The sequence below is a fragment of the Silene latifolia genome, chromosome 10, assembly GCF_048544455.1.
Source record: "Silene latifolia isolate original U9 population chromosome 10, ASM4854445v1, whole genome shotgun sequence".
NCBI lineage: Eukaryota > Viridiplantae > Streptophyta > Magnoliopsida > Caryophyllales > Caryophyllaceae > Silene > Silene latifolia.
In genome coordinates this window covers 38,997,296-39,022,500 of record NC_133535.1, presented here as the reverse complement: position 1 = coordinate 39,022,500, position 25,205 = coordinate 38,997,296, and the positions used below count along the sequence as shown (strand labels likewise).

At 38.7% G+C, this 25,205-nt stretch overlaps 2 protein-coding genes and 1 non-coding gene across 3 annotated transcripts; 1 reads left to right on the top strand and 2 right to left on the bottom strand.

Annotated features, from left to right (window-relative positions):
- Positions 1-4,235: 4,235 nt before the first annotated feature.
- On the bottom strand, positions 4,236-7,416 carry LOC141605535 (putative phospholipid hydroperoxide glutathione peroxidase). The gene is made up of 6 exons (XM_074424350.1): positions 7,016-7,416; positions 5,767-5,843; positions 5,603-5,664; positions 4,995-5,113; positions 4,737-4,904; positions 4,236-4,489 (listed from the first exon to the last, which is right to left on the bottom strand). The coding sequence occupies exons 1-6, from the start codon at positions 7,277-7,279 to the stop codon at positions 4,460-4,462; spliced, it is 720 nt and encodes a 239-aa protein (XP_074280451.1). The 5' UTR covers positions 7,280-7,416; the 3' UTR covers positions 4,236-4,459.
- A 13,165-nt stretch (positions 7,417-20,581) lies between these two features.
- Positions 20,582-21,380, bottom strand: LOC141607470 (uncharacterized). The gene is made up of 2 exons (XM_074426821.1): positions 20,778-21,380; positions 20,582-20,626 (listed from the first exon to the last, which is right to left on the bottom strand). Exons 1-2 carry the CDS (start codon positions 21,378-21,380, stop codon positions 20,582-20,584), a joined length of 648 nt encoding a protein of 215 aa, XP_074282922.1.
- A 1,477-nt stretch (positions 21,381-22,857) lies between these two features.
- Positions 22,858-22,964, top strand: LOC141610183 (small nucleolar RNA R71). The gene has a single exon (XR_012528078.1). It is a non-coding gene; the product is annotated as a small nucleolar RNA R71 (small nucleolar RNA).
- Positions 22,965-25,205: the final 2,241 nt, after the last annotated feature.

Below are 25,205 nucleotides of genomic sequence, written 5' to 3'. Positions count from 1 at the left end.
TATAAGGTAATAACGACATGTATTATACTACATAACATGATAATGGAAGATGAATGTGATACGTACACAAATTATGCAGATTATTCAGAGTATGAGAATCTGCAGTCACAAGTTCAAGAAGCAGAGTACGGAGCTGGATATCAGCTTGAAATTGATAGATATATAGAAATTCGCGATAATTTGCGTTCTAGAAACACGCACATGTCATTAAAAAAATCTAGTTGAGCATATTTGACAACGATTTGGAGCTACAAATTAATGTATTTCAATCAATAAGTTGTACTCATAGTTTCTTATTATGTTATATTATTATGTTTTATTAAGTTAGAATTTGTAATGTTTTTAATTTTTTTAAATAAGTTTTTTCTCTTTTATTAAAATTACGATTATTTAACTATCTACGATTACTAACTAATTTACACAATTATTTAACCAATTACGATTATTAATTACGATTATTTAACTAATTACGATTATTTAACTAATTACGATTATTTAACTAATTACGATTATTTAACTAATTACAATTAATGTTAGTTTTTTTGTTAAATAAAGAATGTGTGGGGTTATGATTAAGTAAGAAAGAGAAAAATTTGATGGTTAATTGATGTGGGGGAAAATGAGTAAAATTTGATGATGGGAGAAAAGTTGAGGTGGATAGGTGATTAGGATAGAGAAATGATGAAAAAGAGTAAAGTGATGGAAAATAAGTGAGATTATTGATGTGTATAGTCTTAATTGGGGTTTTGTAGAGTGAGAAGAGATATAAGACCATATTTATCAGTTGTTCCTGCAGTTCTACCCAGACCTAGTTTTCGTATTAAAATATTTATATATATTTTTTATTCTAACTATAAGACCTAATTCCCGATTTTGTTATTTTATCAAGCCATATTAGACCTAGTTCCTAAATTTTTTATCATATTTTTTTTATATCTTACATCATAATTTTATTTTAACAATAGTTATAAAACAAGTTTTCTAGATAAAAAATATGAAAAGAATGAAATAGATTTTTCATCCAAACTGTTTAAGGAGATTAGGATTAATATTTTCATATGTGTAAAGTTTAGAAATGTTTTAATTTTTAGGGTTATTTCATAAGAATAATCCAACTTATACCTCACCTTCTTATATTAATCCAAACTACAATTTAACTCAGAATAATCCCAACTTTACATACCCTTTGCTCAAAATAGACTCGGCTAAATTTAACCTGCTATATCAGGTTAAAAATGACCTGCTAATGACGTGGCATGAAAATAATTATAATAAACAAAAGTAAAAATAAAAAAATCCTCCCAACTCCAATTCACCGAACAATCTGACAATCTCACAATTCACTTGTTCACTTTTCCACACTACCACACCACCTACCCACGCACCAATTTGCCATAACATCACCCTACCCACCTTCACACCACCGCTGATCCACCAAAACAACACTCTCACACCACCGCCATTCTTATACATACCAAAACAGCAGCCTCTTTTAGAAGATATTAATTTGAGAATTATCCAGATGCAAAAAGTCGAAAACACAATAATTAAAACTAATCACTCTCTTGTTTATCAAATTGATAATCAGAAAGATGGGATTTAAAGGGTGTAATAAGGAAGATGATTTGAAAAGGTTGCATATTAATGGTAAGGAACAATCGGGGAATGCGAAGAATTTGCCGGCGGATATTGGTGGCGGTGCGAAAGTGATGGCGGTTGTTATGGTTGACATAGTAGGTGGATGTCAGTGAAGTTTGGGTGGCAGTGGTGGAGGAGGGGGGATGCGATGGTGGTGTATTCGGAAGGGGACATGCGTGGACTGGTAATTAGAGTGGATGCATATTGGAGGAGGGCGGTGGAGATGGTGGTAAGGAGGGTGATGAGGGGGAGGTGTGGGTGGCGGTGATTTTTGAGTTTGGTGAATGGCGGTGAGTTGGTGACGGTAGGAGTTTAGAAGAAGAAATACATAAAGTCATTATTGTTTTAATGATTTTTTTTTATTGAAGGGGTTGACCTGATTCACAGGTAATTGGTTACTTGGTGCGTTTTGGGTAGAGACGTGCATTAGTTGGGATCATTCTGAGTTAAACTGTAGTTTAGATTAATATGAGAAGGTGATGTATAGTTTGGATTATTCTTACGAAATAACCCTAATTTTTATAACATTAGTCTTTTATTTTAGAAGGTAATAATTGAGGAAAAAAAATACGGAGTATAATCAAAAGAAGTTATAAAGTATATTAAATGTGGTCTCTATTTATAGCGTGTGAAAAATTATTAATATTAGTATGTAAACTAAAAAAAAAACACATTCATTTTTACAAAGAAAAAAACTTAAACTTGGGGGAAAATAGAACATACCTTACACGTGTGATATTTCTATTTGCTATGCAAATATGCAATTGGAGTGTTATGCACTACATTATGCACTTAGTGTTCCTGCAATCCGTTCCAAGTGGTTCAAAGGAGAACGCTTGGAACGACTTTTCATCTTCCATGTTCTTGATTTTTCTTTTCATTTATTTTTTTCTTATTTTTTTTTTTTTTGCCTTTACTCAAGACCTACATTTTATTATACCTATCTATAAACGTAGTCTAATGGCTCCTTACTTTGAAACCAACTCTGATTTGGTTTTAAAAATTTTTTTTTTAACAGTAAAGGGTCTACGGATTGGGCCCAGGTCTCGAAACTCAGACCCATATCCGGAGCCGAATTATTTTCAGAGGACCCATACCCAACCCGTACCCATTGGGTATGAAAATATAAGACCCAAACCCGCCCTGTTAAGGTTCGATCCGAATGATCTGGGTCGGGTTTTGGACCCACTACCATCCCTACTACTAAGTACTAATCGCTTCAAAAACCATCTCAAGTGTTAGGCTTGTACACAAGTATACACTACTTTTCAAGTCAGTATTTGGGATTACACCACGACTCACGATTCAAGATTTCAAGGCAACTTTGCCCGTGTTTTACTAATATCGCCCGAATTACGACCTTGACTTTCCGATTCTACCCCTTGTCTATTACATTTATTAACTTGACAATTCTATCTCATCAACTTTCCACTATTATTTATCTCCAAATTAACTTAATAACTCCATTACATGAACTAAAAATTTTTAATCATGAATGACGATAATTCACAAGGGGAAACGAGAAATTAATCGACGAACACTTTCTTCGATATTCATTTTCGAACTTCATTAGTAAATTCACGTGCGTATGGACTGTAGTTGAACAATGGATTGAGTAATAATCCTGAGAAATTCATTGTAAACTAAGAATCAAACCACAACATACAATTCATCATATACTATGCCAAACCTTCAAACTACAATCATATCAACATTAAAAAGCACACCAGAATTGAGCAATGCACTCTCTTAATATCAAAATCCAATGCATAGCATAATAGTACAGCGGAGATGGCGACAACAGCAATGGCAACTCCTTGCAACCAAGACGACAAGACTAAAGCTGAGTTCGTGCGTGTTCGACGAGAAATCCCTGGTTTGTTCGTATCCCAAACAGGACATAACCATGCTTTGTGCGTGTTCGAAAGACGACAGACCCACCGGCAAAACGTGTTGATTTGACGACCTATACACGGTGCTAAGGTCTACTTTAAACGACTCAAACCATGGTGTGGTCGTCAGATTTACACGACCGCTGCTGCTTTGCGACGAAACCGTAAATCGAATCGAATTTTCCATTTCTAAAATTCATTCCCTTAATTGTAAAATATAATCATTCGACTATTATAGTATGGAATTTACATCTGAATTACGAATAATACATAGTGATTTTCTAGAATTTGCAATTGAATTACACTACTCCATTGATTATATACCTAATTACAACAATTCAAGTTTAATGAATTAGAAATTAAAAAGAGTAATTCATCTTAATTATTGTTATTGTTGTTGCTGAGTCTTAATTGTTGTTGTTGACGGCAAATGGTTAAGCAATTTCAGAAGTCCGGTGGGGGAGCAGGGGAAGGGAAACGTAGGCTGTGATAGTGTTAGTATTAGTATTAGGATGTTCAATGTTGAAGGGTAATTTCGTAAGGATGTCAATTGTATAAGGGTAATTTAGTAATTTATTCGGGCAATATGAGTAATTGTCGGGCGAAAAAAAGAAAAAGTGAACTCAAAACATATTTGCGGGTGGTTTGAATACAAGCCCTAAAATGCGATGGCGTATGATCTCAGAGAAGACATTTGCCGCCTTGTGGTTCTAAACGACTAAACAAATGACATATATAGTAGTCTGGTTTTACAAGTTATTAGGCTTTTATTACAAAGATTTTCATCAAGTATATATTCAGTATACATATACACGGTCGCAAAACAAAGGTTTGCTTTTTATATTAGAAAGGACAAAAAGCAATCAACAAATCCTCCCGTTGAAACCGTCACGGTTTAGTTCTCTCTTTCTATCACGTACCATGAAGGTCTACGCTGCAAGCAGTTTCTGAATGTCTTTCTGTAAAAATTTAGAGCAAAAGAAAGAAAGTTACGCTAAATACGGAAAGAAACAGTAACATAAATCCGTAATGAAAGAGCAAAGCACACAGAGTGAATTATGAGGAGGATAGAGATTTTATAACTTCTTGCAACAGGAAAGATCTATCCAGAAAGTCAGAAACATAATAAGGACTGTCTTTTGAATTCATTAATTCTATCAAATTAGTAGAGGGAAAACAAAACGATGAATCAATGCAAAATTATACCTCAATTTGGATAGGGGATGTAGTAGGTGGGTATCTCTCGACAACCTTGCCATTTTTGTCCACCAGAAACTTCTCAAAGTTCCACTTGACCAAATCACCAAGAAATCCGCCAGCACTTGACTTGAGAAACTGGTAAACTGGAGCAGTATTTGGACCGTTCACATCGACCTGTTGGAGACGGTTTCAGTTATAGGTGATATTATATATACGGAGTAATTTGTCACTTGCCCTTAGAAGCTGGTGAAAGTTACAACACACCTTATCAAAGATAGGGTATTCGGCCTTGAATCGCGTGCATGCAAAATTCTTGATCTCAGAATTCGAGCCAGGTTCTTGGCCCCCAAATTGATTGCATGGAAATGCTAGAATCTCAAAACCTTCACCCCAAAAAGCAAATATCAGTATATCACAACTTCTTTAATTTTACAGATTATAATAATAACCATTGTCCTGGCAAATTTACTGAATCAAGCATAGAGCATTAGAAATTGAACGCAGGGTGTATGTTTAATTAATGGTGGTTCATAAGAGAAGTTGGGAAATAAATAAATAAATAAATAAATAAAGGAGTCCATGGTGTTATTACAAAAACCCTCGGATGTGAGTCTGTGACACAACAGCTAACAATTCATGATAAACTAAAAGCTTCACAATGTTTCAAAAAAAAATCTAAGTTTGAACTCTGCATTAGCAGTCAGGTCTGACACCTGAGATAAGAGTCATGAATCATGATGGTATAGTACCCGGCATATATGTTATAGCACAATTGATCACAGTTTCCCGAGTGTCTTTACAGGACTATCAAAATTCAAATGTTGAGACAAAGATTGAACTACCTGAGTTTACTCATAAAGCACCAAAATTACCTTGAGATTTATACTTCTCGTATACATGAGACAGTTCACTGTAGTTTGACGAAGTCAATCCACTGAAAACCGAAAACATGAATTAATTATAAATATGACATGCATAGATTTATGATAAAAATACTCCTGAACCTGATTGCAAGAAAATAAAGGCAAACTGGTACCATTTTGAAGCAACATTTACAATCAAGAGAACCTTCCCCTTGAATTTGCTAAGAGGAGTATCATTTCCATCAATATCCTGCAATACACAGACGATGCAATCAGTTCCACATTTTTCTGAGGATCACATGCTAGGCACTAGAAGCAACATGCGATGGAAACAGAAACACAGCAAATCAATGCAACCACATTTTGTAAAGAGACAACTGTGTGACTAAACAAGATAGCTTTTGATCATAGATGTGACTTCTGATCTCCGTTATAAGGAAAGATGGTGAAAGCAGTAGCAAGAATGAGTACAGAAATCCAATGTTAATATGTAACACAATAATTCTATCTTGATGCAGGGAATGCGTGTACTTCCCCCTTATCCTTAAGGCATCGTTCGGAAAGAGGGATATGGAATATGGATGGGAAAGGAGAGGGCAATTTCATTGCTTGGTTACTATTTTGGGCTCGAAGGAAATTGAGAGGAGGGAAATGGAGGAAACCATTTTCTTCACTGAGAGCTGAAGTAACACAAAAACAGATTTGTACTCTTAAAAGAACATTGAAAAGATCTGGAAGGATAACTTAGCATGGCTCCATTCGCAAGTTTGGAGTTTTCATTCGTAAGAGTCGGGAAACGAACCCCTCCCCTGACCGCTTGTTTAAGAGATGTTTAAGAGATGAGAATCCTTACCACTCACAGCAGCCAACTTTGGTTTATACTTTTTTATTTCTTGAAGACAATGTTTTAATAATTATTTTGAGAGGGGAGGAGGGCGAGAAATGGGAAGAGACAACTGGGGGTGGAATTAGCATTTAGCAACTACTCCTGCATTTTCTGATCACTCAACCAGCACCTATGATCTGCAGTTTCTTTTCTTTAATCACATTAATATGGCTAACAACTAAACAACACCCTCTCCGAAAACTAAACAATGGAAATCTACATTATTTATTCTGACAAGCGTTTTCTGATAATAGGGGTTTGGGGTATAGACAGATGAGGGGTGTATTAACTGAACAAATGACATTCAAACTCAATTCACACACTCGTTTACTAGTTCAATGCATTCAGACAGTGAATTGCAGTATCACATCATAAAAAGCTCCAATCTTTTACAAAACTTTACCATTGCTTAAAATACAGGTCACAATTTAACCAAAATAGCCTTCAAATTTTGAAAAAAATTCAATCGAAACTTGATAATTTCAAAATGTTTGAAACTTGGTGTACAAATTGAACAGTAAAAGGCAATAAATTACCTTGACAGTAAAATCATGGATGGTCTTGTCAGTAGTAGCTCTAGCATGAACTCCTGCAGAAAAATTAAGAGGTTTTACAGAAAACCCATTAAGATTAGACAATTTAAGAGAAATCCCATTTTGGAAAAATGCAGAATTTGATGACCCAATTGATATTTTCCTGGAAATTGAGTGAAGGATCACTGCAGGAGTAGCTGGGTAATATTTAGGGTCAGAAAGGGGGAAAGATTTGAGAGGAGAGGAGAACACTGCAGAGAAAGCCATTGAAGATTAAACACAATTAATTGATGATTTGACTTTTTTGACAAAGGTAATTGATGATGAATGTATATATGTGTAATATGAGAAGAGTAAATATCCAGAAATGAGAATATGTAGAGTAGTAGTAGTTTGTTTGGGAAGTAGAAAGGTTGTAAGCGGAAGTTAATAAGCACACGTGGTGGATGATTAGTCATTGAACGTTGTGTGTGACTCTGTGAGCCTGTCTGCTCACTGCTGACTTGTGTGTCACTCTGTGAGCCTCGACTATTTGAGAATCGTCGGCTCAGATATTTGAATACCAACTCGCGCGGTTTGGGTGAACTTTTAAGTGTTTGGTAAACTTAAGTTTTACTCCCTCCGATCCAGATGTAAACATAAATAAAAGTGGTTATTTTAGAAAAGGTTGAAAAGAGTGAGGGATAAAGTAAGAAATATTGATTGGGGCCACATGAGTTTAGGTGGATTAAATAAGTACTAGTTTTAAACCCGTGCAAAATTGCACGGGTATGTATTTGGGCCAAAATTAATATTTTTTTTATGTATATTTGTTTTTGCATTTCTATTGTACCTATCATTGTCACCTACCAATTTCGGTGTCTTGTGGTGATAGTTGATGCCGAGTTTTATATTCCAAGTACATATGCCGTTATTATTGTTTTTTGAAAAAAAAAAAGTTTTGTACCATGTACTTTTAAAAAATTATGTTATGATTTTGTGGTACAATAATATTAACAAAAATACATGTAATTCATTTTTGTAATTCATTTCCGTTGTATGTTCAATCCCGTATATAACTGTAATTCCTTCCTGAAATTATGTAATTTTATTGTGTAATTTTATTTTAAGAATTATGTAATTTAATCACATTTACTCGCATTTGTAATTAATTCTGCGTAAATGTTATGCATTTTCTTTACACGGAATGTATAAAATTTTATCATAATATTAATTCGAAGAAATATTCCATAAGATGATTTTATATAATTTGTTGCGAGACGGAATTTATCGCATGTTTGAAAAGACGGATATCTTAATAATTAAATACGTTGCACACTCATGGGTCCCACCATAACCTGGATTTTCCCAAAAAAAAGAAAGAAAGAAAATGCATTTATGACGTGGCGCGCTGTACAATGAGTATTGTCTTCTGAATTTATATAGATAAGATTTGGTGAGTGGATGGTAAAGTTATAAATAGGTAGACAGTAGTGGATATAAGAGTAATTTAGTTATTTTTCATGCCAAATATGGTATGTTACCATTGGTGTGGTTCATCCATTTTAGGTAAGTGTTACCATCTGTCTGGATCGGAGGGAGTATAAGATAGTCCACGTTTGTCTAAAAAAATAAATATTTGGTGCACAACTTTTGTCGTTTGGTTTAATGCATAGGAATGGAATGAATTGTAACTAGTTTTAAACCCGTGAAATTTACGGGTCTGTTTTAAAAAATTTAAATCAATGTAACTAATTATAATTAAGATACAATAATTTTTAATTAAGTTTGAATTATTAACTATAATAATATGGGCTATTAAATGTTATACCCGCTAGCATGATCCAGACTTAGTCAATTAATATTATATCAAAGACTCCATCTTAAGAGTTTAGTTTGTTTTTTCTTTTCTTTCGTTAATTGTGAACTACGGACATGATTGTAGTTGTATGTGACATAGGAAATTTGTAGTTTTTTTTTGTAGGAGGTTCATTGAGAACTAATTGAGCGGTATTTTAGGGCGGAAATCTCGCTTATTATTATAGGGCAAATTACTATACGGATATGGAAACGAAAAAGAAAATTGTATTGCCATACCCCATATAAACTAATTAAAAAGAAAAAGATAAAAATTAAATTAAATTTATAATTATTTATTACGAGAGTGATCTCTCTTAAGAATTCGTGTTAGTAAATTTACTAATTTGTAATAAGAAAATGAAAATCTGGCTTATATATCCATGATTTTGACATTTTCCTTGAAAAAAGCACTAAGGAATCCAGGATTAGTTTTGTATTTTAGAAAAAATTCTTGTAATTTTTGTATTAGAGAATAATATGAGAAATAGAAATGGAAAATTCCATATATTCATATAGCATATTCTGCCGTTTTTTTTCCTTTTTCATTAAATCAAAATTAGAAGATTATTTTGTTTGTAATTACTCTAATATGCTGACTAAGATTAAAATGTGAGATGTCATGTCAGCAGGATTGACAATATTAACTATAATATGGGCTATTAAATGTTGTACCCGCTAGCATGATCCAGACTTAGTCAATGAATATTATATCAAAGACTCCATATTAAAAGTTTAGTTTAGTTTTTTTTTTTTTTTTTTTTTTTTTTTTTTTTTTGTTAATTGTGAACGACGGACATGATTGTAATTGTATGTGACCTAGAAAATTTATAGTTTTTTTTTGTAAGAGGTTTATTGAGAACTAATTGAGCGGTATTTTAGGGCGGAAATCTCGCTTATTATTATAGGGCAAATTATTATACGAATATGGAAACGAAAAAGAAAATTGTACTGCCATATTGATGAGTCATAATTATATACATATTTATGCCTCCCTGATGAGAGTGTCGTTGGGGCTCTCAATCAAACACATTTATAATACTCAACAAACAACTAGTTAGCGGTAAGTCGAGGTCGATCCATGGGACGGTGGTACTCAAATTATTCAATCTAATTATGGTTGTGCTTCGGGTTGTCACAATTGTAATGGGTTGATGATTCTAATCTAATAGAAGCAATGGAAAGTAAACAAGCAACAAAATTAAGAAATGTAAACAATTGACTAAAAATGTTAGGATATCATGGGTTCATAGGGGATTCATGGGAGTTGATCATACAAACATGTTTCCTACTAGATGCAAGCAATTATTGTTATGATGGGATCGAGTTAGTGTATATCTTACAATCCCTAGGAAGGTTTGGGTCCCGGAGCCGAATCGATTAGATTGTACAACACCTACAAGTCGACTTAATCCTCCCTATCCAACTATATGCATGGTCTAATGAGATTCGAGTTGGTTTATGTCTTACAAGTCTCATTGAAAAGATAAGAGATGGTTGTAAATGCAAGGATTCATAGGCTTAGCATTTCATCAAACATAACATGTGCATAAGTTGAAATCACAATAAGCAAGCAAATTAATTATGGAAGCATATTAGATTAAGCATGAATCATTCCCCATGTTTATTTCCCCTAATTACCCATTAATCCTAACTAAGTAACTACTCACTCATTATCAAGTTTAACATGTTAACAAGGTTGTCAATCATATTAACAAGGCAAACATGATGAACAAGTAAGAAAGATTAACAATAATTAAAATAAGGATTAAGAGAATTATACCTATGGAGATTCCAAAATAATAATGCAAAGAATAAAAGAAGAGAACTTGATTGATTGATGAAGAGTTGTCAATTCTTCAATAATAACCCAATAATCTTCAATTACCCAATAATAAACTTGAACAATAATTAAGGAAAGATTAATATATAATTTGTGGAAAGATTAAAGAGTAATCTATTTTAATCTACTCCTAATGATAGCTTAACCTAATCTAAAGAAGGATTGATTTAATCTAATGAAAACTTGATGGTTTGATTATTACAAATGGGGTATATATAGTGGTGCCTCATTAGGTTAAGCAAGGGTATTTTAGTAAATAGCATTGCTAAGTTTGAGCAGGGAAATGCTCCTCTCGAAAAAAGATGCGAGTCTCCTTTTTGCTAGTCTTTCAAGAAATATGCGCGGATCATGGTTCACGTAGCAAGGAAAAACTTCTTGTCCAGCAATACGCTCGTCCCGAGCTGAAAACGAGCATCTAGAGCTTCAACCCGAGCGGGTTGAATTTGTCCCAAGCGGGTTGAGTCGTATCATGCCTTACTTGAGCTCGGATTGTAAAACGGATGTCATTTCCTCATCCGGACTCCTATTGGAGTGATTCAAAAGCCTAGATCACTTGATTTTTCGATGCCGTTTCATCTAGCATACTTTCAGAGCCAAAGGAGCAACTCTCGGTTTGGTTCCGAGCAATTTCTTCTTATAATGCGTTCCTTCTCTTCATCCTTACTTTTAAGCCTAAGATGCCTCTATATACTCTTTATTTCTACTTCCTTGGTCATCATTATTGCCTCCTATTCATACTAGTCCATCTAATATCATCAATAAGCTTCCAAATATGCACGGGAGATGGGAATTTCCGCTTAATTACCTTCTTTCCTACAAAACATACGAAATGCACTAGGAAAGCAAAATAGGAAGGAATTGACGGATAAAATGGTCATGAAATGTTATAATAGTATGCAAAATAGGTTCAATTAGGGGACTAAATGTGCGCAAATAATGTTCACATCAAATATCCCCAAACCGAACCTTTACTCGTCCCGAGTAAAGAGGTGACAAAAACTAGACCTTTATTTAAACTAACCTACTAATACAACCGATGTGAGACAATTAGCGGGTCTCACTCCGCCCCTTCAACTCACAACAAGACAACCATGAGGTAGGATGCCTTCTTGCAAGGCAAGGTGGGTCTTGCCAAAATGGCGACACATCCAATCATTTAAGCAAACAAAACAAGTAATGGATGCATCTACAAAAGAATAGCCACTTTCCTCATCTAAGTGGCGAAAATTATCTAAAGGGGAAGCAATTCAAGGGTACACACTCCTTCATAGATATGATTTCTTCAAATTACTAAGCCTATAAGGATACCAATAAATCACCTCCAAATTGTGTCAAGCTAGGGTAACTTTGTCCTCAATCGTTAAATGCTTTCGTCAAGAGTAGACTCCCTATGGTGTTAGAAACACTGGAGGATCGCGGAATTCCCCTTCTTGCCTAGACAAGAAGAAGGGTCGTCCCCTCTCTACCATGCACAAAAATGGATATGATGGATAAAGGGATCAATAGTATTTGAGTTTCATTTGGGAGTTTGCTTTGTTGTTGTTTTTCCCCCCAATTTCTTGTGACATATAACATTTGAGAACACTTTCATTTGCCTTTTCTTTTTGGCATTTCAATACTTGACAATTTTCAACTTTTGCATTTCTTTTTGAACATTTTCAAAGTCACCCCATATGTAGTGAGGGTGCTCATATTTGAAGCATAGGAGTCTATTTTTCTCCTCTTTTCATTTGATGCAATTTGCAAACTTTTTCAACTTTTCATTTCATTTCTTTTCTTGAACTCAAATTTTGAACAATTTTTGTGCCCATTCCCTTTGATGACAAAATGTATGGTAGAACATGGATGAATGATGGTTGCATGGTTTCAAGGGTCACCTTGGAATAAACGGTAGCCAAGAAGTTATCACACCACAAGGTACTCTTGACTAGGCCTTAATCCATGGGTCAAAGGATACTAATATGACACATCCTAGGGTGTTTTACAAATATTCTAACAAGCAAAGTCTTAAGAAGAAAAAGCATCTAATAGGGCCTATGTACACTTGTAAAGCTTCCCAAATAGACGGTTTCGCAAAATTTTCTAACATACAAACTACATGCCATGATGCAACTAACATTTATACAACCTAATACATATGCTTCTACCAACTAGTATGCCAAATAATCTAAATGCAAGTCCTAGATTCACATTGTTTACACCGCATCAATCAAAATAAAGCCACATAGTCATTAACATAAAGAGGAAAAAGGAGATTGGAAAGATCATAACATGCGGTCTTCAATATCCTCATGTCTCGGATGTGGCGTAGTCAATCAATGTGAACAAGGATGAACAAACATAATATATACAAAATAATATATACAAGACTACATTACAAAGGAAAGGAACTTATTTTTTCAATTTTTTTCAATTTTTTTGAATTTTCGAAAATGTTTGATTTTTTTGGATTTTGAATAAAAGTTAAGTTAGAATTTCCCATCCCCACACTAGTATGGGCATTGTCCTCAATGGCCAATACGATAGGAAATTATGCAAGTATGATGCATGATTTCTATGCTAAATGCAAACTATACTAAACTACACTACATGATGCATGTGTTTTTGTTATGGCGGAGAGCATAATTTAAATTAGCTCCCAATGCATATGCATGGACTTCCCCAAACCAAAATAGACATTATTTCTAATGTCAGGAATTTCGGGGTAGTTCATGCACATGGAATGCAATGCATGAAACTAAAGATTGTCATTTTGGATTTTACAAGCCGGGAACAATAAAAATGAATACCTTAAAGAAGCCAAGGTGTTAGTCCTCCAAGTTGCTAGGACTCCTCAAAATGATCAAGAAAAATAAAAACGAGAGAAGTAGACAAACCATAAGGGAGGTGTGAGAATGTAGTAGCCTCCAAAGTTTGCTAATCCTCACCCATTGTATCATCATCATCTCTTGAGGCATCATCAACCTCCATATATGTGGAATTATGTCCACTCTCACTTTCACTTGTTTGTTCTTCCTCACTTTCCTCTTCCTCTTCTTGAGCATCTTCCTCTTGAACCTCTTGTTCTTCTCCTCCTTCTTGGTCACCACCCTCTTCAACAACCATCTCTTCTTGAATACCTTAAAGAGGCCAAGGTGTTAGTCCTCCAAGTTGCTAGGACTCCTCAAAATGATCAAGAAAAATAAAAACGAGAGAAGTAGACAAACCATAAGGGAGGTGTGAGAATGTAGTAGCCTCCAAAGTTTGCTAATCCTCACCCATTGTATCATCATCATCATCATCTCTTGAGGCATCATCAACCTCCATAGATGTGGAATTATGTCCACTCTCACTTTCACTTGCTTGTTCTTCCTCACTTTCCTCTTCCTCTTCTTGAGCATCTTCCTCTTGAACCTCTTCTTCTTCTCCTCCTTCTTGGTCACCACCCTTTTCAACAACCATCTCTTCTCCACCCGGTTTACCACCACTAGGAATGTTAGGAAAGAATACTTCCCCATCCGCCCAACTAGGCAAAGGACAAGATGGATCAAGAAGTCCTTGCCTAGCTAGATGTAAGAGGGGTGGATATTGGGCCTTGTAAGCATCCACTCTATCATTGTAAGCTTGCTTGTGCATTTCCCTCATGAATAGTGTCAAGTAATCATTTCCTACTTCGACATCATTGGGTTTGAACTCATGATACTCAAATGAGTAACGTGGGGTAATAATGGAGGAGGAGGGCTCAGCAATTTCGCCTCTTTGTTGTTGAATGATATACTCGGTCTCCTCGGAGAGTGGGAGAAGGTAGTTTGGTCGATGAACATTCAATCGGCAAATCTTTGAAGGCAAGGTGAAGGATCTAGCTTCATTGGTTGACCACCCATATTTGTTGTCAAGGGTGTCATGCTTGACCCATTTAAACTTGTGAATCACTTGTTGTTGCAAAAGGAGTGATTAATTTTTGTTGTGAGGAAGTTTGGATTTGATTTTGTTGAATTTGGTTGAGGAAATTTGGTTTTTGTTGATGGAGAGGATGAGGGTTTTGGGGTTTTGGGTAGTGTTTGTATGTTGAAGAAATGAGAATGAATGAGGGAAGAGGGTCAAAAAGACCCGTTATATTTGAAAATGCAGTGGGGGACGAGCGGACCAGGGGTCGGGACGCTCGGATTCTTCGTAAATTGGCTCAGGAAAAGACGCCACAGGACGAGCGTTTTTCTGGAGAGACGAGCAGATTCTTCGGGGTAAGACGAGCGTCTTCCTGGACGGACGCTCGGATTCTGTTACAGGGAAAATTTTTAGAATGTTGCAGTAAAAAGACGAGCGTCTTTCTTCAAGGACGAGCGTCCAGAATCAGACGAGCGGGTTCTCAGTTGGGACGCTCGGATTCTGTGTCAGACCAGTTTTTTGATTTCTGCAGCTCTACCAGACGAGCGTCTGGTGACATTGGACGCTCGGGTTTCCCAAGACGAGCGGATTCTTTGTTTGGCCGCTCAGATTCCTCCTTGACCACACAGATTCAGGTCCATCCGTGGGTACTTCATAACCCGTTGTATTTTCATTCTTCAACTCTCGTGTTCTTCATTGTAGGGGCACTACAAAGGCGTGAATAGCCTAGACAATTTCTATCCCCACACTAAGGTAAAGCACTACACATCAATGAAATCATAAGTCCCTCCCTCACTTCTCTCAAAATGATGAATATCTTGATCAAGACACAAAAATATAAATCCAAAAATGACAAAAATGCAATGTAATAATTGAAATGAAAGTTAGGGAGTTAGAATATTTATAAATGGTGGTTTAGGGAGGACTCCACCAAACTCTCATCCAATGTGAGATGTCAAGGGGGCATGTTCAAGGTGTTGTTGATGTTACTCAACACCTTGAATAAGTAGTCAAAAGCTTGCTCATTATTATGATAAAGATCCTCAATAAATCTTTGCACTTGTTGTTCTCCTTGATGGTCTTGCTTCATAGCATTACCAATATAGGGATTGAATATCCCTTCAAACTCATCGTCCCAAAGACCGCAAACTTCGTCTACTTGGTCATTAAAAATTTCTTGAGTTGATAGAGACAACTCTCCATCTTTCTTGTCTTGGCCAATGAGGCTATCCTCTTCATTGTTGGATTTGGGTGAGCTTTTCAAGCTCTCTTTGTTGCTATTCCCTTACTCATTGAACGGAGCATCATCAACTTTCTTTTTCCATTGGAATTCCGACTTCTTCCTATCATCCTTCCGGCTATAGTGATCAACCATAAAACATGGCTCATGCAATCGGGGAGCTCTCATTGTCTTGTCAAGGTTGAAAGTTATGGTTTCATCTCCCACTTCTAGGGTAAGCTCTCCATGCTTCACATCTATCACCGCACCCGCGGTGTGCAAGAAAGGTCTTCCTAGGATAATCGGAATGTTGGAGTCTTCTTCCATATCAACAATGACAAAGTCCACCGGGATGAAGAATTTCCCAATTCTCACGGGAACATCTTCCCATATCCCTAACGGTGTCTTAGTTGATCTATCGGCCATTTGTAGTGTGATGTTGGTACATTTAAGCTCTCCCATCCCTAGCCTCTTGCTAACCGAATATGGCATGACACTCACACTTGCCCCAAGGTCACATAAGGCTTTGTTGATCGTAGTGTCGCCAATGGTGCACGGTATTGAGAAGCTTCCCGGATCCTTGAGTTTTGGAGGTGAACTCCCTTGAAGGATGGCACTACTCACCTTAGTGAAGGCAATAGTCTCAAGCTTCCGGATTGATTTCTTTTTCGTAAGGATGTCCTTCATGTACTTTGCATAGGCCGGAACGTGATTGATTAATTCCGTGAAAGGAATTGAGACTTCTAAATTGTTCACAATCTCCATGAATTTTCCAAGTTGGTCATCAAACTTAGGCTTAGCTTGACGACTCGGGAATGGAAGTCTAACCACGATAGGCTCCTTCTCTTTGCCCTTTTCTTCACTTTTCTTTGAAACTTCTTGATTTATTGGTTCTTCTTCCCTAGAGTTTTGCACAACTCCTTCTTTGTCACTAGCTTCCACAACTTCATCCTCAACTTGCTTCTTTGGTCCTTCATATCTTGTACCACTCCTCAAGTGAATGACACTAACCGTTTCATGTCTTGGGGGATTACTTTGAGGTGGTAATTGCCCCTTTTGTCTTTGAGAGATTGAAGATGCTAGTTGGGTCATTTGAGTTTCCAAAATTTTTGTGTGGGCTAGGATGTTGTTGATGGTGATATCTTTTGCTTGGCTATATTTTTGCATTTGAGTGAAAAATTCGTGTTGATTCTTTTGCATTTGGAGGACCGCTTTTTGAACATCAAAACCTTGGTCATTTTGTTGATTGTATGGAGTTTGATTTTGGTAACCTTGGTTTTGGTTGTAAAAGGGTCTTTGATTTTGGTTTCTCATGGGAGGTGGGGTGTATGTTCTTTTTTTTTTGGCGGAAAAGAACGATGAAATAAAAGGCGCATAAGCAGCGCAAAGGACAATGTTCAGTACAGCTTAGGGGGGAGGGTTAGGCGATAAGGGAGTACAAACATGAAGAAGATCCGAGTTATACAAATGCAATACAAAAAGGGGCACAGAGTCCCAGTTATAAAACCCATAGTTCGGGCTCGAGTCACCCAAAGCAAACTTGGAAAGTGCATCCGCAACATGGTTTGTAGACCGCTTTTCATAAATGATGGTCGTTGAAGGTGAGGCTCTTAAACGATCCCTGCACTCCAAAATGATGTTAGCATATATGCCACAAGAAGCCGTATTATTCAAAATTGCATTAACCGCAAGAATACAATCAGAGCTTAATATAAAGTTCTCATGTGTGTTGGTGGCGAAGACGAGACCATCCCTTATAGCAAGCAACTCAGAAATGAAGGGGTTATGGGACAAGATTCTAGAGGACCAACCCGAGATCCAAACACCCGAGGGGGAACGGGACACACACGCTATACCAGCAAGGGAGGAAGTAAGACAGAAGGCCGCATCAACGTTAATCTTAGACCAACAAGGCGGGGGGGGGGGCCCAACAGTTTGGGTAGAGGGATGTATGCGAGAGAGAGGGGGGTGTTAAGGTTATGAGCTTGGTGTAAGGTGGTGTGCTGGTTAAGGGCGGGAGTGGGGATCAGGTTGTGGTTAGGGCCTGGGCAGAGAAGAGGGAGGTCCGAGGAGGCAGGGGGTGGGGGGCCTGGGCAGAAGTCCTTTGGGAGGCAAGAAGGGCAGACTGGGTAAGCCAGTTACAATTAATGGGAGGGGAGTTTCCAGAGAAAACAAGATCATTACATCGAAGCCATAGGCGCCACACGAGAAAGGAGAAGAGGGTCACCTAGGATTTATTAGAAGAGGTACAATTAGATTTGATCCAAAGCTTGAGGGGGAGGGAGTAGAAATCAGGGGGAAGAGTGTAATTGTCCCAAACACAGATAGCATGGGTACAATCGCGAAGGATATAGAGCGTAGATTCATCAAAAGAGGGGTTATCGCAGGCAGTGCATTGAGGGGAAGGGAGGATAGATCTTTTGAAGAGGGTAAGATTATGTGGGAGCTTATCCCACCACGAGAGCCAAATGAAGAGCTTGATGCGGGGTTGAGAGGGAATGTCCCAAAGCCAGCACAAGTCATCAAGGGGCAAGGAGGGGCTAGGATTGCTAGAGGTATGGTCATAAGTGGTTCCAATGGAAAATTTGTTTTTAGAGGCAAAGGAAGAGGAAAGGAGATCAGGGAGAGGGGTGGAGGGGAGGGGGATGGAAAGGATGGCTTTTGTGATGGAAGGGGGAAGGTTATATTCCAGTGAATCAAGGTCCCAATTCCCATCTTTGATAATTGAACTAAGCAAGTCAGTGTCAGAATAGGGCGATAGGGGCCCCTGGAGGCTGTTTCTCAAGGGTCCTGTGGGGGACCAACTGTCATTCCAAAGGCGAATAGTGGAGCCATCACCAATGGACCAAGTGAGGGATGGTTTAAGGAAAGACCATCCAATGCCAATGCTTTTCCAAATGTGCGAACCACGCTTGAAAGAGGGTTCAGTGTTGTCACGAATATATTTACTGTGAATGGCAGTGGAAACAAGGGTACCTTTGAGACAGAAAACCTTCCAAGCAAGTTTGGTATAGTAGGCGTCATTTAAAGGCCGAGCTTTTTTGATGCCAAGACTGCCATTAGCTTGAGATCGCGTCACAAGGTCCCAGTTGGCAAGGTGAAGCTTACGGGAGGGGAGGCTGGACCAGAGAAAGGATCTATTAATCCTATCAATAAAGGAGCACGTAGAGGACGGGAGGCGGAGACATTGCATGAGATGAGAGAGGATGGCATTCAAGGTGGATTTGATGAGACAGAGTCTAGCCGGGCGAGAAAGAAAATTGGTCTTCCAATTGGCAAGTTTTGAGCTAATTTTATCAATGGTTGGTTGGAGATCAGAGTTGCTGGGCTTCCGAGGGAGGAGGGGGAACTCGAGATAGGTTCCAAGATTGGAGGCTTTCTTAATGCCAAGGGCGTCTTCAAAGAGAGAGATATTGTGAGCGGCTGTTCTTTTGGAGAAAAAAAGTTTGCTCTTTGAGGTATTGATTTTTTGGCCAGAGGATGAGAAAAATTGAAGGAGGACATCTTGTAAGGCGCAAAGATTCTTCTCTGAAGCCCTTCCAAAAAGAAGAAGGTCGTCAGCGAAGAGGAGATGGGAGAAAGTGGCTCCTCCTTTACCAAGAGGGAAGGGAGTCCAGTTGGACTCGGCACAAGAAAGATGGATCGCTTTAGACAAGTTTTCCATGCAAAGGATGAAGAGGTAGGGGGAAAGGGGGTCGCCTTGGCGGAGACCCCTAGAAGGGAGAAAAGGGGGGGGGGGGGGGGGTGGGGGTACCATTAAGAGTGATAGACGTAGAGACGCTAGTGACACAGTTCATAATGAGAGAGATCGTTTTGTTATCAAACTTGGAATCGGATAAGCAAGAGTGAATGAAGTCCCACTCAAGCCGATCGAAAGCTTTTTCTAAGTCTAGCTTAAGGGCAAACCAGCCTTTCTTACATCTAGATGCCCTCATAGAGTGGATGATTTCGGAAGCGATGATGTAGTGAGAGTCCGTGCCTCGGCCAGGAATGGAGCTCCCTTGGTTAGGAGAGATTAAGAGAGGCATGATGGGCTTTAGCCGGTTAACAATGATCTTGGTGACAATCTTGTAAACCGTGTTGCAGAGGCTAATGGGCCGGTAGTGCTTTATGGAAGTTGGAGAGGGAAGTTTGGGGATAAGGGAGATAGTGGTAGCATTGATAGTAGGGGGGATGGTGAGGGTGTTAAAAATATTCAAGATGAAGGGGATGAGGTCAGAGGATATGGTGTTCCGGCAATTTTTAAAGAACCCAGCATGGTAGCCGTCGGGTCCAGGGGCTTTGCCAGAGCCCAGGGAGAAGAGGGCTGTGTGAATTTCATTAATAGAAGGCCTGGCAGAACAGTGGTAGGAGGGGCACTACACGGGAGGAATTCTAGTGGAGAAATCCTTTTGGGAGGAGTACAGGTTAAAGAAGAAAGAAGTGATGTGTTCAGCAAGTTCATAATGGGTATTAAAGGTGGTGCCAACATCATTAGTCAAGGAAAGGATGCGGTTGTGAACACGCCGGATGGTGACAGATTTATGGAAGAAGGCAGTGTTGCGATCCCCATCAGCGAGCCAGCTAACACGGGATCGGTCTTTCCAATAGGCGGACTCAAGGTCAAGGATGCGGTTAAGGTCGAGGGAGAGGGAGTCATTGAGGTTGCAGAGGAAGGAAGAGTTGGGGTGGAGGCAAAGCTGTGTTTGAATTCTTTTGAGTCTGCTAATCAGGGTCTTTTTTTCCTTAGAAAGCTTCCCAATAGTGGTAGAGGCCCAGGTCAAAAGGTGTTTACTAAGAAGGTCAAGTTTGGAGGGAAGTGGTCCGTCTAACCCAAACCAGGTAGTGTAAACAAAGGGGTGGAATGAGGGTTCTAGGAGCCACAAGGATTCAAATTTGAATGTTAGGGGGGCAGGAGGGGTGGGGAGGATCGTGTCCAGGAGGATAGAACAATGGTCAGAAGAGAGGCGAACAAGGTGTTGGTTGTGGGAATTAGGGAAGATATCTAACCAAGCATGATTAACCCAGACACGGTCAAGGCGTTCAAGGATAGGGTTGGTCCGTCTACGGTTAGTCCAGGTGAACTTGGGTTCGGAGAATCCCAGGTCCAAAAGATTGCAGAAGTTCATGGTCTCATTGTAAAGGTTGACTCTGTTTAACTTAACACTCCGCCCACCAAACTTCTCAGAGGCAGTCGACACTTCGTTAAAGTCCCCCAGGCAGGCCCAAGGAAGAGAAATGTTGTCAGCAAGGTTAATAAGGGAGTCCCAGAGAAGTTTACGGATTCTAAATTTGGGACTAGTATAGATGGCAGTAAGAAAAAAATTGAGGTTAGAAGAAAGTACTTGGACCACCGCATTAATAAACTGGCCCCCTTTGTTCACAGTCGTAACCGAAACATCCCTAGCATTCCACAGCATCATGATACCACCGGAGAATCCGACAGGATCCACGATGTCAAAGGAATCAAATGGGAGATTCTGCATGATGCCAATCGCGTTCTGGCCACTTACCCGAGTTTCAGAGAGGATGATGATGTCAGCCTTGTGAGCATTATTAAGGTAGGAAAGGTGTGGTTTAAAGGAGGGCCTAGCAATTCCTCTACAATTCCAAAAGATAATCTTCATGTTGTTATGAATAGAAAAGGAGTCAAAGAGCTCAGATTGTTCTGGCAGATTTGGACCTATCGCGAGATCGTCCTCTTCTGCCTCCCCTTTGAAGGACACAAGTATGGTCCTCGGACCCACTGTACGAAAGTCCTGCCATTCGGCCCATATAGTTAGCTTCTTCATTGGTAGGATCGTATGGGCCACAATTACCCCATTCGAGAAGCTTGCTATCTGTAGTTCCTTGTATGTTAAACTCAATGGAAAGGTTTTTCTCAATCGAGGCAAGATGGGAGAGGGGTCGATGAGAAAGATCAACTCTTGAGGGAAGATCAGTTGGGCCCAGGTTGGTTGCAGCTGGCGGACCAGCCATTGGAGGAGGCAGCGGAGGACAAGTGGCAGGCCCTCGAGGTCGCTGAAGTCTGGTAGGTGAGCAGGAATTAGACGGCGCTCGAGAGAGAACAGATCTACCATTTTTAGGTCGAGAAGGCCGGGTGGAGGGCAGCGAGGGTGGGCCAGGAGTTGTCGGATGGTTAGCCCGCATTGGAGGCGAGTCTGGGAGAGGATCTAACAGGTAGGTTATGGAATTGAGTGGGATTTCTAGCAAGGTTAGGGGGGGAGTTGGAAGAAGACCAGGGAGGTTATTTTTGTGCTGGTGGGGATTAGGATGACATGTGGTGGTGGGTACCGGGGGGGGGGGGGGGGGGAGGTCTTGGAAAAGAATGGGTGTTGGAGGTCTGGTGGAGGGGATGAAGGGACGTGCTCTGGTTGTTTTTTGGTTATTCATTGTGGTTGATTGGATTTGGGGGCTTTTGTTTTGTGGGGGTAGAGAGAGAGAGGGGGGTAAATTTATGGGTAATCGATTTATGGGTAGTCACAAGATTATTGTAGATAAAATTATCCCCAAGGAGGGACAGAGAAGGAAGAAGTAAAGGGCGGTTGGGAATAGAAAGGATGGTGTATGTTGGTTGGTTGAGGGTTTTGGACATTTTGGCTTTTGTATGAGAGATTTGGGTGGAATTTGGTGTTTTCATTGTAATAGTTGGAATAAGGGGTACCACTCTTGTATGCTTGAAAAGCATTCACTTGGTCACTTGTTCCCCTACATTCGCTTTGGTCATGTCCCAAAGTTCCACAATTCTCACATATCCCACTTGGGATTGATGAAGATGCCACCATGGCATTAACATGTTGCTTTGGTGATTTTGAGGCTTCTTCAAGCTTAGCCATAGCTTTCTCAAACTTCAAGTTGATGGTATCAATATGAGCACTAAGTTGAGCACCCAATTGAGTAATAGAGTCCACTTCATGCTTTCCTCCTCTAGTAGCCTTGCGAGGTCTACTATATTGTGAATTATGTACCGCCATTTCCTCAATCTTGTTCCAAGTTTGATTGTCGTCAATTTCGGTGAACATTCTATTTGATCCCATATTGAGAATGTTTCTTGAGTCTTCATAAAGACCGTTCCAAAATTGTTGAACCAAGAACCACTCGCTAAGTCCATGATGAGGACATGAGCGACAAGTTCCTTTAAATCGCTCCCAAGCTTCATACAAATATTCTTCGTCCCTTTGCTTAAAACCCGTAATTTGAGCTCTTAGCATGTTAGTCTTTTCCGGAGGGTAGAACTTTTTGTAGAAAGCTAGAGCCAACTTCTTCCAAGGGTCAATTCCAAGAGTAGCCTTATCAAGGCTCTTCAACCATTGTTTTGCGGTATCAATTAGAGAAAAAAGAAATAAGACCCATCGAATTTGGTCTTGAGTCACACCGGTTTGTGAAATAGCATCACAATAGTCACAAAAAGTCTCCATGTGAGAGTGAGGGTCTTCACTAGGCATCCCTCCAAATTGGCTTCTTTCGACTAATTGGATAAATACGGATTTAGCAATGAAATTTCCGGTTAAGTGTTGTGGTGTGGGAGCTCCATTGGGTAGGTTCTTCTCGGTTGGTACAGAATGTGATGAAAACTTAGGCATTGTGGGTTGATTTTGTGTTGGGTTCTCCTCACCTTCTGTTGCAAAAGGGTTGATGAACTCAAGAGAATGAATATCTACAACCTCACCAATACCTCTCACAATGTTTCTAGCAAGTCTTCTATTGGTTGTCAAACTCCTTTCAATCTCGTGATCAATGGGTAACAAGTTACCTTGTGATCTTCTAGACATGCAAAATATCAAACAACTCGAAAACAATTAGAACAAACCTTGAGGAGTTTTACTTCCCCAAGGCCAAGAAAGACACAACTAATAACAATCTAAGAAAATTAAATCAATTTAACACCGTCCTCGGCAACGGCGCCATTTTGATGAGAGTGTCGTTGGGGCTCTCAATCAAACACATTTATAATACTCAACAAACAACTAGTTAGCGGTAAGTCGAGGTCGATCCATGGGACGGTGGTACTCAAATTATTCAATCTAATTATGGTTGTGCTTCGGGTTGTCACAATTGTAATGGGTTGATGATTCTAATCTAATAGAAGCAATGGAAAGTAAACAAGCAACAAAATTAAGAAATGTAAACAATTGACTAAAAATGTTAGGATATCATGGGTTCATAGGGGATTCATGGGAGTTGATCATACAAACATGTTTCCTACTAGATGCAAGCAATTATTGTTATGATGGGATCGAGTTAGTGTATATCTTACAATCCCTAGGAAGGTTTGGGTCCCGGAGCCGAATCGATTAGATTGTACAACACCTACAAGTCGACTTAATCCTCCCTATCCAACTATATGCATGGTCTAATGAGATTCGAGTTGGTTTATGTCTTACAAGTCTCATTGAAAAGATAAGAGATGGTTGTAAATGCAAGGATTCATAGGCTTAGCATTTCATCAAACATAACATGTGCATAAGTTGAAATCACAATAAGCAAGCAAATTAATTATGGAAGCATATTAGATTAAGCATGAATCATTCCCCATGTTTATTTCCCCTAATTACCCATTAATCCTAACTAAGTAACTACTCACTCATTATCAAGTTTAACATGTTAACAAGGTTGTCAATCATATTAACAAGGCAAACATGATGAACAAGTAAGAAAGATTAACAATAATTAAAATAAGGATTAAGAGAATTATACCTATGGAGATTCCAAAATAATAATGCAAAGAATAAAAGAAGAGAACTTGATTGATTGATGAAGAGTTGTCAATTCTTCAATAATAACCCAATAATCTTCAATTACCCAATAATAAACTTGAACAATAATTAAGGAAAGATTAATATATAATTTGTGGAAAGATTAAAGAGTAATCTATTTTAATCTACTCCTAATGATAGCTTAACCTAATCTAAAGAAGGATTGATTTAATCTAATGAAAACTTGATGGTTTGATTATTACAAATGGGGTATATATAGTGGTGCCTCATTAGGTTAAGCAAGGGTATTTTAGTAAATAGCATTGCTAAGTTTGAGCAGGGAAATGCTCCTCTCGAAAAAAGATGCGAGTCTCCTTTTTGCTAGTCTTTCAAGAAATATGCGCGGATCATGGTTCACGTAGCAAGGAAAAACTTCTTGTCCAGCAATACGCTCGTCCCGAGCTGAAAACGAGCATCCTGAGCTTCAACCCGAGCGGGTTGAATTTGTCCCAAGCGGGTTGAGCTGTATCATGCCTTACTTGAGCTCGGATTGTAAAACGGACGTCATTTCCTCATCCGGACTCCTATTGGAGTGATTCAAAAGCCTAGATCACTTGATTTTTCGATGCCGTTTCATCTAGCATACTTTCAGAGCCAAAGGAGCAACTCTCGGTTTGATTCCGAGCAATTTCTTCTTATAATGCGTTCCTTCTCTTCATCCTTACTTTTAAGCCTAAGATGCCTCTATATACTCTT

Coding starts and splice junctions, on each gene's coding strand:
- LOC141605535 (XM_074424350.1), bottom strand. CDS start 7,279: ATGGCTTTCTCTGCAGTGTTCTCCTCTCCTCTCAAATCTTTCCCCCTT. Junction 5,665..5,766: donor GTAAATGTTGCTTCAAAATG/GTACCAGTTTGC, acceptor TTCGGTTTTCAG/TGGATTGACTTCGTCAAACT. Junction 5,114..5,602: donor CGAGAAGTATAAATCTCAAG/GTAATTTTGGTG, acceptor TTTGGGGTGAAG/GTTTTGAGATTCTAGCATTT.
- LOC141607470 (XM_074426821.1), bottom strand. CDS start 21,380: ATGAAGATTATCTTTTGGAATTGTAGAGGAATTGCTAGGCCCTCCTTT. Junction 20,627..20,777: donor AACGCCTTGACCGTGTCTGG/GTTAATCATGCT, acceptor TGTGGCTCCTAG/AACCCTCATTCCACCCCTTT.